This window comes from Rhinichthys klamathensis, unplaced genomic scaffold (assembly GCF_029890125.1).
Source record: "Rhinichthys klamathensis goyatoka isolate OS25496 unplaced genomic scaffold, OSU_Roscu_1.1 h1tg000011l_1, whole genome shotgun sequence".
NCBI lineage: Eukaryota > Metazoa > Chordata > Actinopteri > Cypriniformes > Leuciscidae > Rhinichthys > Rhinichthys klamathensis.
This window is the reverse complement of record NW_026606564.1, coordinates 21,839,053-21,852,844: the sequence shown is the minus strand read 5'-3', so window position 1 is coordinate 21,852,844 and position 13,792 is coordinate 21,839,053. Positions and strand designations below refer to the sequence as shown.

Below are 13,792 nucleotides of genomic sequence, written 5' to 3'. Positions count from 1 at the left end.
GGAGTGATGGAGGGCGTCATTAGGCCAGGTGGAGGGATGGAGGGGGTCATTAGGCCAGGTGGAGTGGATGGAGGGCGTCATTAGGCCAGGTGGAGGGATGGAGGGAGTCATTAGGGCCGGTGGAGTGATGGAGGGCGTCATTAGGCCAGGTGGAGGGATGGAGGGCGTCCTTAGGCCAGGTGGAGTCATTGGAGTCAGGGCCGGTGGAGTGATGGAGGGCGTCATTAGGGCCGGTGGAGTGATGGAGGGCGTCATTAGGGCAGGTGGAGTGATGGAGGGCGTCATTAGGGCCGATGGAGTGATGGAGGGCGTCATTAGGGCAGGTGGAGTGATGGAGGGCGTCATTAGGGCCGATGGAGTGATGGAGGGCGTCATTAGGGCCGGAGGAGTGATGGAGGGCGTCATTAGGGCCGGTGGAGTGATGGAGGGCGTCATTAGGGCAGGTGGAGTGATGGAGGGTGTCATTAGGGCCGGTGGAGTGATGGAGGGCGTCATTAGGGCCGGAGGAGTGATGGAGGGCGTCATTAGGGCCGGTGGAGTGATGGAGGGCGTCATTAGGGCCGGTGGAGTGATGGAGGGCGTCATTAGGGCCGGAGGAGTGATGGAGGGCGTCATTAGGGCCGGTGGAGTGATGGAGGGCGTCATTAGGGCCGGAGGAGTGATGGAGGGCGTCATTAGGGCCGGTGGAGTGGTGGAGGGCGTCATTAGGGCCGGTGGAGTTTGCAAAAGGAGTTTGCAAGAGTTTGTGCTGTTGCTCAAGTACAGGCCTCATACTCCTGTGGCTGCAATACGAAACTACATGGAGCAAGAACAACACCCATAGACAGTAGCGAACACTCGACCAGCGCCGACGACATGCTAGGTAGAAGGAAGAAGCTCGATATTTAGTCGCATTTTGCGAATTTCTCTTTATAAATTCTCCTTTTGACATCTAATTCGTGACTGGTGTTTTGTTTTGCTCTCCTCTGAGCTTCTGCGTTCGTCATTACGTCAGGAGTCGAGTGTTACTCTTTCGCCGTAAATCGATGCGTACGGCCATCTGTCGGAAGCTAGTTATTTTAGTTTTAAATATGGATATTTTTTCTCACAGAAATGCATCACTTTCTAAAGGTCATTTTAGATGAGTTTTCATTTTTGGGTGATACTTTTAATATAGAGACTTTTGGCCTGTAGAAGAGAACGATCCCGTCTGAATGAATAAAATCAACAAAGGTGATCCACACGAGCCCAGTTGATGAAGCAATGGTCAGATAAATATTTTAAACCTTATCACTTCCTCTATTTGGGTTCATCAGAACAATTACCCTGGTAGCCTTTTACGATTCGGCCTGATAATGGGCAAGATCTGGCAGGCCGGAAGAAATAACTCGGCCCGGTTGCAGTTGCCAGACACGGGATGAATGACTCCCCAGAATCGGCCTAAATACACTGGCCCGAGCAATGAAGAACTCTGAAGAACTGCAAACCTGCCGGCATTGGGCCACAACCACACCGGCAAGAATGGTATACTTGGCGGTCGAAGTCTTGTTTTCCAAATTTAAAAATATGCTTGCACTTAATTAGAATGAAAAGAATTTAAAAAAATTTGTGTGTTCAGTACAACTTCTGAAATATGTGTATTAAAGACTCCTGCCAGTTTTTATGGAAGGCATTTTTGTCATCCAAAATGACATTGTAAAAAAAAACATTTAAACTACATTTTAATTGGAAGTAGATGCCATCTTAATGATTTGAAGGTAACTGTCTTTGTTAAGCCTACATGTACATATACATGTCAATTAAATACGTCACTTTTACAAATATGAAGGGTTTGACCCTTGACCCTTTTCCATGGCACCATAGCTGGTGTCCTGCAGTGTTGCTCCAGAACACCTTGACGCTTTTAGTGATCCTGGAGACTTGGATTAACTGATTCAGCTGTGTTATATCACTTAGATATTATGTGTGTAGAACGGCTCATTAAAATTATATTATATGTTATTATATATACACTCACCTTAAGGATTATTAGGAACACCATACTAATACTGTGTTTGATCCCCTTTCGCCTTCAGAACTGCCTTAATTTTACGTGGCATTGATTCAACAAGGTGCCGAAAGCATTCTTTAGAAATGTTGGCCCATATTGATAGGATAGCATCTTGCAGTTGATGGAGATTTGTGGGATGCACATCCAGGGAAACAATGCCCAGGTAGGCCGTGGCATTTAAACGATGCCCAAATGGCACTAAGGGGCCTAAAGTGTGCCAAGAAAACATCCCCCACACCATTACACCACCACCACCAGCCTGCACAGTGGTAACAAGGCATTATGGATCCATGTTCTCATTCTGTTTACGCCAAATTCTGACTCTACCATCTGAATGTCTCAACAGAAATCGAGACTCATCAGACCAGGCAACATTTTTCCAGTCTTCAACTGTCCAATTTTGGTGAGCTCTTGCAAATTGTAGCCTCTTTTTCCTATTTGTAGTGGAGATGAGTGCTACCCGGTGGGGTCTTCTGCTGTTGTAGCCCATCCGCCTCAAGGTTGTGCGTGTTGTGGCTTCACAAATGCTTTGCTGCATACCTCGGTTGTAACGAGTGGTTATTTCAGTCAAAGTTGCTCTTCTATCAGCTTGAATCAGTCGGCCCATTCTCCTCTGACCTCTAGCATCAACAAGGCATTTTCGCCCACAGGACTGCCGCATACTGGATGTTTTTCCCTTTTCAGACCATTCTTTGTAAACTCTAGAAATGGTTGTGCGTGAAAATCCCAGTAACTGAGCAGATTGTGAAATACTCAGACCGGCCCGTCTGGCACCAACAACCATGCCACGCTCAAAACTGCTTAAATCACCTTTCTTTCCCATTCTGACATTCAGTTTGGAGTTCAGGAGATTGTCTTGACCAGGACCACACCCCTAAATGCATTAAAGCAACTGCCATGTGATTGGTTGATTAGATAATTGCATTAATGAGAAATTGAACAGGTGTTCCTAATAATCCTTTAGGTGAGTGTATATTATATGTTAGATTATCTAAGATTTACTCAACACGCTAGCAAGAAGTTCTTCTGGCGACTAGCAGCACAAAAGCCCGCCAGGTGTCGTCTTGAAACTCGTATAGCAGAAATAATGTTAAAGTTCCCCTAACCACTTTAAACTTGGAGTATCACTTTAAATGACAATTGTTATGGAAATTTTAATAGTCATTGATCCCTAACAGATATCATAAGAGAGAACCTATTCAATGTGTAAAATATATGTGTGTACGTGCTTGTGCGTGAGGTTTCAGGAACATATGGGACAGGAAAACTGACCTTAGGGACGGCCAGTTTATTTCAGTACCAGTTTGTGTCTTTAAGTAGAGACTGAACAGCAGTAAGGACCTTATCTGGGTGTGTGAAAGGTACAGTGGGTGAAGAGGAACCTTGAAAAGAGTATAAAGGCTGTCTCATATCTTCCTGTTGGGTGTCACTCTCTTGCACAGCGTAACTTCTGTGTACTAGACTGGGCCTATTCTTGCAAGAATAAATACTTCTCTTTTTATTAATTTGGCTCTGAGTGTCTCTTACGCAGTGAAGATGTTTAACAGGATTTTTGCCACAACACAATCCTGTGATTAGAGTAACAGCACAGATGTGCAGCTTTACTGTTAAAATGTGAATAATGTCTGCAACCTGAAAATGAATCAAAACATAACCGTTTCTGTCTGTACTCTTCTTTTTCAGGTTGAAGGACACAGATGAGGTGTGTGAACAGACATTCAGTACTGAAAACTGGAAAATAAAACACATCTTCCATTTTTTTCTGTTCAGTATTCAGAGATTGAGTGTGTGTCGTTGTGAAAATCACCAGTGACTTCAACAAGATCCAAGTATAAATAATCAGAGCCCTTGAAAGTAGTTTGTGTCTCACTGTAGACTGTAGTATGTAAATGTAGTCGGTACATTAATGCATAAAAGGCTGTACATGTGACAGCCTCTCACTGGCTCAGTTCTGTGTTATCTGAATGCGTGAGAATCCATTAAACCAGAAAAATAGAAGTTATAAAACCAAGCCCAATTCTCAAACTGAATATAGATATTCCTGTACATCACATGACCGAAGCTACATGACAGTGAAAATCCAGCCGCCTCTCCTTCACAAATACTATCACTTTATATTAAAACAGCATATAAGAAGAAAAGATAAGATACACAAATGTCTTAGAGCTGTAAGTTCACAACCACAAATACTCATTGACCTGCACTAGTGAGAAATCAGATGAAATGGAGAAGCAGAAGATGTGAGGACTGAGTCTGTCAAAACATTACGAAAGACATTTTACAATATTTCATATGCATAACATTTGTTTTAGATATGAATAAGTATAAACAATTCTGATTTTTTTTCTCTAGAAAAACTTGGCATATGGAGATTTGCAAGTAAAAAAGGTGATAAAATACTAAATATATAGCCATCTAAAACGCAATGACATTATAAAGACGTTTTTGGTTAATGTCATCAGTAGTATAATACATTAAATCACAGAAAACTAAAAAATAATTTTAAAAAGTTCATACACATATATTGAGATTTATTTTCAATAAGAATAATTCCTTTGAGTCTGTCCCCACGATACATACACTTTCAATACAAAAATATACAAAACAATGTACATGTTTCATTTCAGAAGGTTTGTCATGTGATCAGTCCCAGAGTCCCACGTCTTTCAGCTCATTGGAGGAAATCTGTTGATCAGCATTCCTCGACAGGCCACGCCCTCTTCATGACATCACACCTTCTGTGAGCCAATCATGACTCTGGAGACGAAGTTGACGATGGCGCTGGCGGGCTGCTCGGGGTCGTGCTCCGCGAACAGGTGACACACGTTCTCCATGCCACTGCCCGCTTTACGAGCCACGAACCCAAAGACCCTGCCGGGGAGGGAAGAGCTGTTACTCCTGTTAACATGATGAATGAGAACTGCCCCGTTCTGGGTTACACCCGAAACACAGTCGTACTCACTTCGCTGAGCTGCAGCCGTCTCGTCTCCACCTGTGAACGAACACGGAGAAACAGTGAAAACGCCCATAGAAACTCAAGATCGCTGTAAATGATGTGATGGAGCAGAATGGACTCACTTCCGGTCCTGAGGGTCCAGAGCACAGAATATGACTGTGCCGACAGCATAGTGTCTTCTGAAGAACAGTCTAGAAAGACAGCAGGTTTCATCAGCTCCATGAATATTATTCCGACACTTTGAGCTGATCATGTTTTGCTGAAGTGTGTTTTCTGTAATTGCTAATGCTCTTTTTACACACAGACTCAACAACATGAAGCATTGCTTGGTCACTGGTTGAGCTAAACTGGTATTATCTAGTTGTGTAGTTAAATTTAACAGCTGACAGATATTCAACATAATTCATGTGTGAGAGTCTAACAGAAGGACGGACAAAACCAGTCAAATATCCACTGATCTGAGAACTCTTGAGTTCTGCTCATATTTTATTACCATTTTCTAAACTATAGCGAATAAACTGTGATAATGTGAGAAATGTTGAAGGTGTCTGAATCAATTTTGGTTTGACTGTAGCTTGAATGCAAGTCGCTTTGAATAAAATGCATGAATGCAAGGTAATGTTTGAAGTAAGGTAAGGTAAGAGTGAGTTACTTTCTCCGGTTGTCGGTGAGTGTGATTCCCTGCGAGGACACTTTAAAGTGCACTACGGTGGAGGACGGGAGCGAGTGCGTGTTCAGGATCTCACTGGTGGCCTTCTGCACCGCCTGATAACCCGTCAGAGACTCCATCTCCACCGAGCCCAGAAACCACACGTTACAGGCTGGAGAACACACAGCACACAAGCAATCTGACGTCAGAGAGACCTTAGCAGTCATCCGTCCGACTGAGGAGTCGGTCACTGATCCATGTGGGTATCGCTCAGCTATTGTCCTGAATATTGTTTGCGGATGTGTTTTGGACTCACCTGCTCCTTGTTTCAAGAGTTCAGCTGCAGAATTGGAAATGGACTGTGAAGATGCACTAACAGCCTCCTCTAGAGGATCTGAAGAGAAACAACGCTCATGTGATCAAACATCCATTCATCTAGAGCAGCGATGGGTGCTTTGTGAAGCTTCGAAACCTTTCCGAATCATTTGAAACCAGTAATTCAGAGCGTATATCAAACTAAGGGGCGATCTCTGTGAACCAATGAACCAGTGTCAATATGCGATTTCTACCTGATCTTGGATCATATTTCCCCCCTTTGTAGACATTTAATTACACATTTGTATAATATGTATAATAAGTAATATAATATAACTAAAGAGTTTTAGTTATTAGTCTCTTATTAGGCTGATTAATCAAGCTCTCCATAAAACAATCCATACAATTGAATAAAAAGAACATTATACAGACACTTTATATTTTATGGAATAAGATGATTTTGTTAATTGCATTTAATAGATTACACTGTCAACTAAATATTTTCCATTGGTTTGTAAGAGGTGATAAATGTGCTTTTGAGTTTTAGCTGCATTTACACAGTTCTGACCAGCAGGGGTCACCAGCCTGTGGAGTTTCAATGCTTCAAAACTGTGAATTGCTTTGTGAAACAATTGGTTCAATTGATTCAATGTTTTGAAAGCTTTGTTTCCCGCTTGCTTCGACTCTTTGGAGCCCCAAACACCTCTGACGTATTCAGAATATCCATGCCTGGCCACTCCCCGGACATACGGGTGTAAAAGGAGGCCAGCTTGCACCACACATTAAGCTTTTTCTGTGGAACCAAAGCATTGTGTCCCTTCTGCAAAAGAGAAGTGACTTTCCATTCATACCTCAGGTATGAGGCCTTGCCAGTGATATGGGCGCTACACTGGGAGAATTTCCGCTGGGTGAATCCTCCTGTTCCTCAGCAAGCTTGAGTCGCCAGGTTGAGTTTCTGGATGAGTTAGGCGCCTTGCCCAAGGCTGAGCTTAATTTCTCATTCGGGGCTCGTGAGGAAGATGTCAAGCACAGCATCGGAGGGTGGGCTTATGCCTTCCGCTAGCCTGGGCTTCTGGAAGAATAGTTCGAGGCTCCATTCCAAGGTGTAAGTTTACCTCATCGCTCACCGATGGCCGTCCTGCAAGTATATCAGGCCGAAGCATTGTAAGACCTGCACAAGGGTAGTCCTGATCCATATGTAGTGCAGGAACTGCGCTCAGCGACAGACTACTGGCTAGGAAGGTCATGGCGCAGGCATTGGACCCGGGTGATGTCCACACTTCTGGTCCTGGAGAACCACCTATAGCTGAACCTTGTGGAACACTTTTGAACCTTGTGCGCACTTTCTCTATGCCCCCATGGCCTAAGGTGGCTTATTCGGCGACTGTCGGGGACTACCTCAGCAGTTCTCAACAGTAAAAAAAGCAGACGGAGGCTATTAAGCACATCTTGGCTCTGCACAGGTCTATTTCTAGACCCCTGAGAGCCCGAGCTCAAGCAGTGGCTGCTCATTGCTGTGGGCGGCCCCTGTGAAGGCTAAAGCAGCCTGGACCATCAGCCAGACCTCAACGGTCCATTCACTCACTAATCAGGCCACCAGAAACCCTCGCAAGGCTTCAAAGCGGTCCTGAGACTGGTGACCCAGTGAAGGAAAAGAGGCCGCTGACCTGCCCGCCCTAGGACTGGAGGAGTTTTGTTTTCTTTTCCTTTTTGTTTCGCCAGATGCCGGATAGCCGAATACACTTTCATTGTCAGCAAAACAGCAGTTTCCTCTTTCTGTGGGTCACACTCAAACACGCCCACATCGTGTTTGGCGAACGGATCCCCTGATATGGGGAAACCTGAGGTAGTTAACCGAGGGCGCTGGAGTCTTGCCTGCATCTGCTCCGCCAAGTCTCGTGACACAGTTCAGAAGTTGTGGCATTTAGTATAGGGACCCCTAGTGTCTGACTCATTCGACACAACATCGAAGTGATAGGGAGAATCTCGATTACTGTTGTATCCTCCATTCCCTGATGGAGGGAAGGAGACATTGTGTCCCTCCTGCCACAACTCTGAACTACCGCTGAAGTGGTCGAGACACCGTTTAGTTTCCATTTAGTTCAAATGTAATAACATATAAATAAAGTTGTCCTGCTGTACCTCTGTCAGGTATGATGAGTTGGCATGGAAGAGCCAGAGGAGTGATGGAGTGCTGACAGACCAGAGCCGTCAGACTGCCTGAAGAGTAGCACACACACACACACACACACACACACAGCTGACGTGAGCAGCACTCGTATATATATATATATGAATATGACCATCTGTGGCAGGTTTGGTAGACTCACCGAAGTAGGGTTCATTGGGGCATCCCTTGAGCCGAACGCCCCTCGGGGTGCACTCGATGAGGAAGTGCCGCACCAGCTCGCTGGACGGGTCGACTCCTGAAACATCACACATATCATTATGGCCCAAAGTGATGTCGGGCTAAGGAATATTGACCATCACCATTTATTCAAATATATATATTTTGGGATTTTGTAAGCACATTGCATAGTTGTGCTTGGAGTCGATTGTTTATTTTGTGATATTGTAATGAAACTTGTCAAATTGTGGGACACATTTTTTGGCCAGAAATTATGAACGTGCAAAACAAGAGCGAACCACCAAAACAGTAATAACTGATTATGTTGTAGTCAATGTTTTTCTCATGCCATTTTTTTTTCTATGATTTTTTTGCATAGGAAAATTTAAACTGTAGCTGTAGTTTGTGATTTTTGCTTAATAATTTTGTCAGATAAATACCTTAACCAAGTTTAGTGTTATGTTGTTCCCTCATATTTAAACTATTTAAAACATATAAAGTATTTTCCTCATATTTTGATGGTTTAATTGAAGTTGTAGGGTCATTAAAAACAAACATCCCCTCCGGACATCCCTTTGGGCCTCTACTGTATATTACACTTTAACTGTTGTATAATATGCAAACAGCACACATCAGTCACGACTAGCAGATCGATATGTTCAGCATGAGCAGGTAACGATGCGCAAGGAAACGCTGGGTTTCTCTGGAGGTGTGTGTGTGTGTGTGTTTCTCTGCTCACCTCTCTTGCCCTGCTGCAGTGCCGATGGAGGCGCTGTGGACACTTTCATGGCCAGCCCGTACGCGCCGCGGAACGAGTGACTGTCCCGAACGATGAAGGAGCCGGGCTCTGTGTCCTTCAGCAACGCTATAGCTGTCAATCACAAGCCAGAGGTCAGATGAGATTCAGAAACACAAGCCAGAGGTCACGGGGTTCGCTCGTACCTTGGTCTCGTGCGATGTCTGGCTTGTACCAGTATTTGGAGGTGTCCTGGACGAAGTTCACGGTCATCTGCTTGCTGGAGAGCACCTCTGCAGCATCAGCTCGGGGGTCAGGAGCACTCGGGCACGAGCCGGTCTGCAGCTCCGGCAGCACGCTGGGAAACGGGATACTGAGCGAGCTCGCGCTGTGAGGACTGGAGAAGCCGCTGGGAGATGTAGACGCTGACCCCTGCGAGGTCTCTCCGTCGAACCCCACGAGGTTCTGAGGCGGCGGCTGGCAGTCGAGTCCCTCCAGCGCCGGGCCCAGGCTGAACATCTGCTGGAGGGCTTTGGCTCTCGGCCCGCTGAGAGGAGAGCTGTGGGCGTTCGGCGCAGGGAGGGAGTGTTGAGACGGGACAGAAGACACTGGGGCGAAGCTCACGGAGTCCGAGGGATGAGCAGAGATGGACTGTGGAGACCTGCATCAACCACAACACACACTATTGTTAACTATAAAACAAGCACTGCTGGGGCTATTCTGTTAACTCGTCTACGTTTTTAATATTAAAGGGGACATATCGTGAAAATCTGACTTTTTCCAAGTTTAAGTGCTATAATCGGGAACCCGGTGCATCTACAAACCCAGAAAACGTAAAAAAAGTGAAACCCCGTAACTTTGTTTTGGTGAGCCTTGGTGAGTCAACAAATAAGCCGATCAGATTTCACTCCCCTTCTGACGTATGAAGAGGATCTTATTATAATATTACACACGGCGCCGACATTTGGTTTCACAAGCGCCAACAGAGACCAGTTCTAACGCACTGGAGAAGATCCAGCAAAGCCTGAAACTGTTCTGTGGCTGAGTTCAACATGATGAGGAGATGATCAGTGTAACTTTGGCTAAAATCCGGCATTTTTTCATGCTTGTACTCCATGTTATGTTCATTAAAATGCACTGTCCCAATCAAATAAATAAAAATTTAAAAAACTCCACAACAACTACAGAAATGTCTCCGCTAACATTCAGAAACGTGTAAAAGTGAAGCTCTCCCTGAGTCTCTCCGTAAGGCTGCACTCGCTGCTGTTACTCCTGACTCTGGATCAGTGAGATCGGCCTGTGTTGTTATTGCCGGAGTCTCTGAAGCTCCGCCCTCTTCTGAACGGAGGCGGAGCTGCAGCTCATTTGCATTTAAAGGGGCAAATTTAACAAGCAATAATAAATCTGGAGGTCTTGTGAAAAGGGGCATAATATGTCACCTTTAATAAATCATCCAGAGCTGCAATCTGCTCTTCAGGCTGTAAAAGCCTGATTAAAGAAATAATTATGATGGCTCAATTAAAACCAAAAAAACACACTATGAAAAATATTAAAGTGCCCCTATTATGCTATTTTAAAGTTTCCTAATGTTGTTTTGGAGTCTCCTACAACAGGTGTACATGCAGCAAAGGTCAAAAAACATTTTCTTTCGTTTCATTTCCTCATAATATACATTTACACACCCCCACAATTTTAGTGATTCTCAAACGACTCGTCAGATAAATCAATCTCTCTAAATCCCTCCTTTCCGCGAGCTACTCTGCTCTGATTGGCCAGGCAGCTCAGTCTGTTGTGATTGGTCTACCGCGTACAGTGCGCCGAAAAAACAAAAACGCCCATTGTCAAAACAACGTCAGCTGTCCTGAGGCTTCCGACCCCGTAAACATGAAGACACACACTGCTTCAGTTTGCTCAACATCTTATCAAGCTTTTTCTTTGGACAAACACACAATAAAGAAGACAATGATGATGATGACTGTACCTGTAGCTGTCGGAGAAGCACATGATGTCCCCGATGGCAGGCTGGACGTGCGCTCTGTGCTGTAAAGCTTCATCTGACGCTGTGTGTCCCATAAACCCTGCAGTCTCTCTCGTGTCTAAAAGAAGAACATGCACTGCTTACATTCATATAAAACGATGAAATGTGAAGTGTTCGATAGTGGAATCAAAGCTGTACACACAGCATCAGTGTGAGACCGCATCTGTCACTCCATGCACACATTCATCAGTTTGAGTGTCACCATTAACCCGACCAATCTGTGCCATCAGTGAGTGTGTGTGGTGAACAGTGAGTGTGTGTGGTGAACAGTGAGTGTGAGATTTACCGTGTTCAGCTCTATAGGATCCGAATGAAGGAGACAGAGTCTGTCTGAACGGAGGATAGTTCATCATCACGCTCTTCCCTGGATCAACACACAACAGCAGATCAGTCACACATTAGTGCAGCAGTGTGTGTGTGAGAGTGTGTGTGTGTGTGTTTACCGTAAGGAGTGGATGGTGAGATGGGGAACGCTGGTGTTAAGGGCATCACGTCACTGCCAGTGTCCAGCGCAGTGTGAGATGAGAACTGAACACCGTCTGTACTGAACACTGCTCCACACTGACACACACACACACACACACACACACACACAATCTCTGGAGTTAACAAGCAATTCACGGTCGTGTGGAGTCGGTGTGAAGTGTTCATTACATCAACAAAAACTTTGAGGAACACAAGACGATGATGAGACGACATACACATCGTTGAACACTACCTGTGACCAAATCAACATGCAATATTGTTGACGAAAAAAGACAAGATAAAAATCAATTATATTTTCTTCAACAAAAAGAGCAGAATAAATATTATAGAGTGTTTTTATCGAGCCTCTAGAAGCTGTCGCGCTTCTGGTTGCCAGATCTCAAAGGTTTAATCTCCCAATCAGAGCTTTTCTCTGAACTGGACACATGTTCTGCCCGGTGATGTCCTTCATCACGCAGGAGAAGCACTGAGGATCTGAACACCACACACCCACACACACCCACACACACACCCACACACACACACACTGGAGTTTGATGATCTACACTGAGATATACGTGTGTTCCTTCACTGTGGTCATCAAACCTTCTCAGTGATGAACGGGGATAAACACACACATGAGCTCCACTGTATTCTGGATGCTTATACGTGACCTCTGTGTGACAATACAAAGTTTTATTAAAAAGAATTTAGAATGATTTGAGTTACTAGAAGGAATTTCACTGACTCTGCTTTTGAGATTTTAAAAATCCCCAAATCATTTTATTATAAATCAGGGAACTGGATGAGTAAATGAGTGAAATAAAGCATGCGTTCGAGTCCACATCCTCTTGATTTGTGCTTATAGGCGAAAGTGCACTGATGAAATGTAAAGAAATTTCTCTCATGACAACAATCATGATCAGTAATTACGATTTTGAGCAAAATAATTGAGATGATCAGTTTAAGCATGGTACGGCATGACTAAACCCGGAGAAAAGCCCCGTCTTTGAGGCAACTAGAACTTGACTGAACACAGTTGGAGTGAATGTGATGAAAGTAAAGGTTATTGCTGTACCTGTGTGTGTGTGTCGCGGTCAGCGCTGGGCGTCAGTGTGTGTGTGTGATCCAGAGTCCAGGACGAGTGTCCACGAGCTGCGCTGAGCTGAACACCACCTGAGGAAACACACACACACACAATCACTGAAACCGTCTGAAGCTCTGGCTCGGTTTACTGCCGCTATCAGATGTGTTTTGGTGGATCACAGGTGGACGAGAGGGACACATTCCCGCTGGCGTTTTAACCCGACTCTTCTGTCCACTTTAAACCACTTCTGTCCTGATTTCGCCGAGGGGAGGGTCTATGGGTACATTCAGAAACTGGTGTGTGTTCACACTGCACGACTATCTTTGTTAGCATTCAGTCACTGGTGTGTGTTCACTCTGCACGATGGATCTGCGACAGGAGGTTACACACTGTATGACTTTACAAGAGAGAGCGTCGCCAGCAACTTCTGTCTGATCCGCAAACTACGTTTCACAACCAAACACACGCGAGAAGTGATACGGAAATAGCGCAAGATCACGCGTGCGTCAGACCGGAGTTCTCGCGCGAGACTCAAAATTGTTATTAAAAATGATAGCCTGAAAGAAGATTGCGATCCAAATTGTCTGTGCAACAGATTCTGCAGGAGGACATGTCTGGGGAGACACAGGGAGCAAGGATTATGTTCTGCAAAGAGAGTTGGGGGTAAATAAATATATCTCTTAAAGGAACACTCCGACCTTTGGGGACTTTAGCCTATTCACCACGGCACGTCTCAGGTGCTGCGGTTATCACTCCGCCCAAGTAGCAGTGCTTCGCCTTCAGAGAATATAGTTCCCAGTATTTATACGGTTAAAATATGTCTGTGTCTCATGTGACTTTGTTTTTTGTACACTCTGTGACTATACAAATCACAACATGTAAATAGGAAAATGTTTGCGTTATTTTGTCACTTATTGGGATTAGTATGCTAGCTGCAACCATTTACATCCAGTCTTTGTGCTAAGCTAGGCTAGCGGTGGGTGCGTCAGACAGACTTATAGCACGCACGGAGATGAGGAGGGTATGTATGGACTTATCTAACTCTGGGGGATACGGTGAATAGGCTAAAGTCCTAAAGTGTTCCTTTAAAATACTGATATTCTGGTCTATAACATCCCGCTGTCCTATTCCTTATCCGATCAACAAAGACGCATCTTAACACCAGGCTAA

At 44.7% G+C, this 13,792-nt stretch overlaps 1 protein-coding gene across 2 annotated transcripts in view; it reads right to left on the bottom strand.

Annotated features, from left to right (window-relative positions):
- Window positions 1-4,526: 4,526 nt before the first annotated feature.
- The window catches only part of LOC130100885 (tensin-3-like), an 83,796-nt gene continuing 74,530 nt past the window's right edge, over window positions 4,527-13,792 (bottom strand). For both annotated transcript variants that reach the window (XM_056266539.1, XM_056266547.1), the window contains 13 exons: window positions 12,614-12,711; window positions 11,514-11,631; window positions 11,357-11,434; window positions 11,014-11,128; window positions 9,239-9,693; window positions 9,036-9,167; window positions 8,280-8,375; window positions 8,092-8,169; window positions 5,951-6,028; window positions 5,638-5,806; window positions 5,108-5,176; window positions 4,992-5,021; window positions 4,527-4,900 (listed from right to left, as the gene is read on the bottom strand). In XM_056266539.1, coding sequence (XP_056122514.1) covers window positions 4,759-4,900; window positions 4,992-5,021; window positions 5,108-5,176; window positions 5,638-5,806; window positions 5,951-6,028; window positions 8,092-8,169; window positions 8,280-8,375; window positions 9,036-9,167; window positions 9,239-9,693; window positions 11,014-11,128; window positions 11,357-11,434; window positions 11,514-11,631; window positions 12,614-12,711 — 1,658 coding nt within the window. In that variant the 3' untranslated portion in view covers window positions 4,527-4,758. The remainder of the gene's footprint in view (window positions 4,901-4,991; window positions 5,022-5,107; window positions 5,177-5,637; window positions 5,807-5,950; window positions 6,029-8,091; window positions 8,170-8,279; window positions 8,376-9,035; window positions 9,168-9,238; window positions 9,694-11,013; window positions 11,129-11,356; window positions 11,435-11,513; window positions 11,632-12,613; window positions 12,712-13,792) is intronic.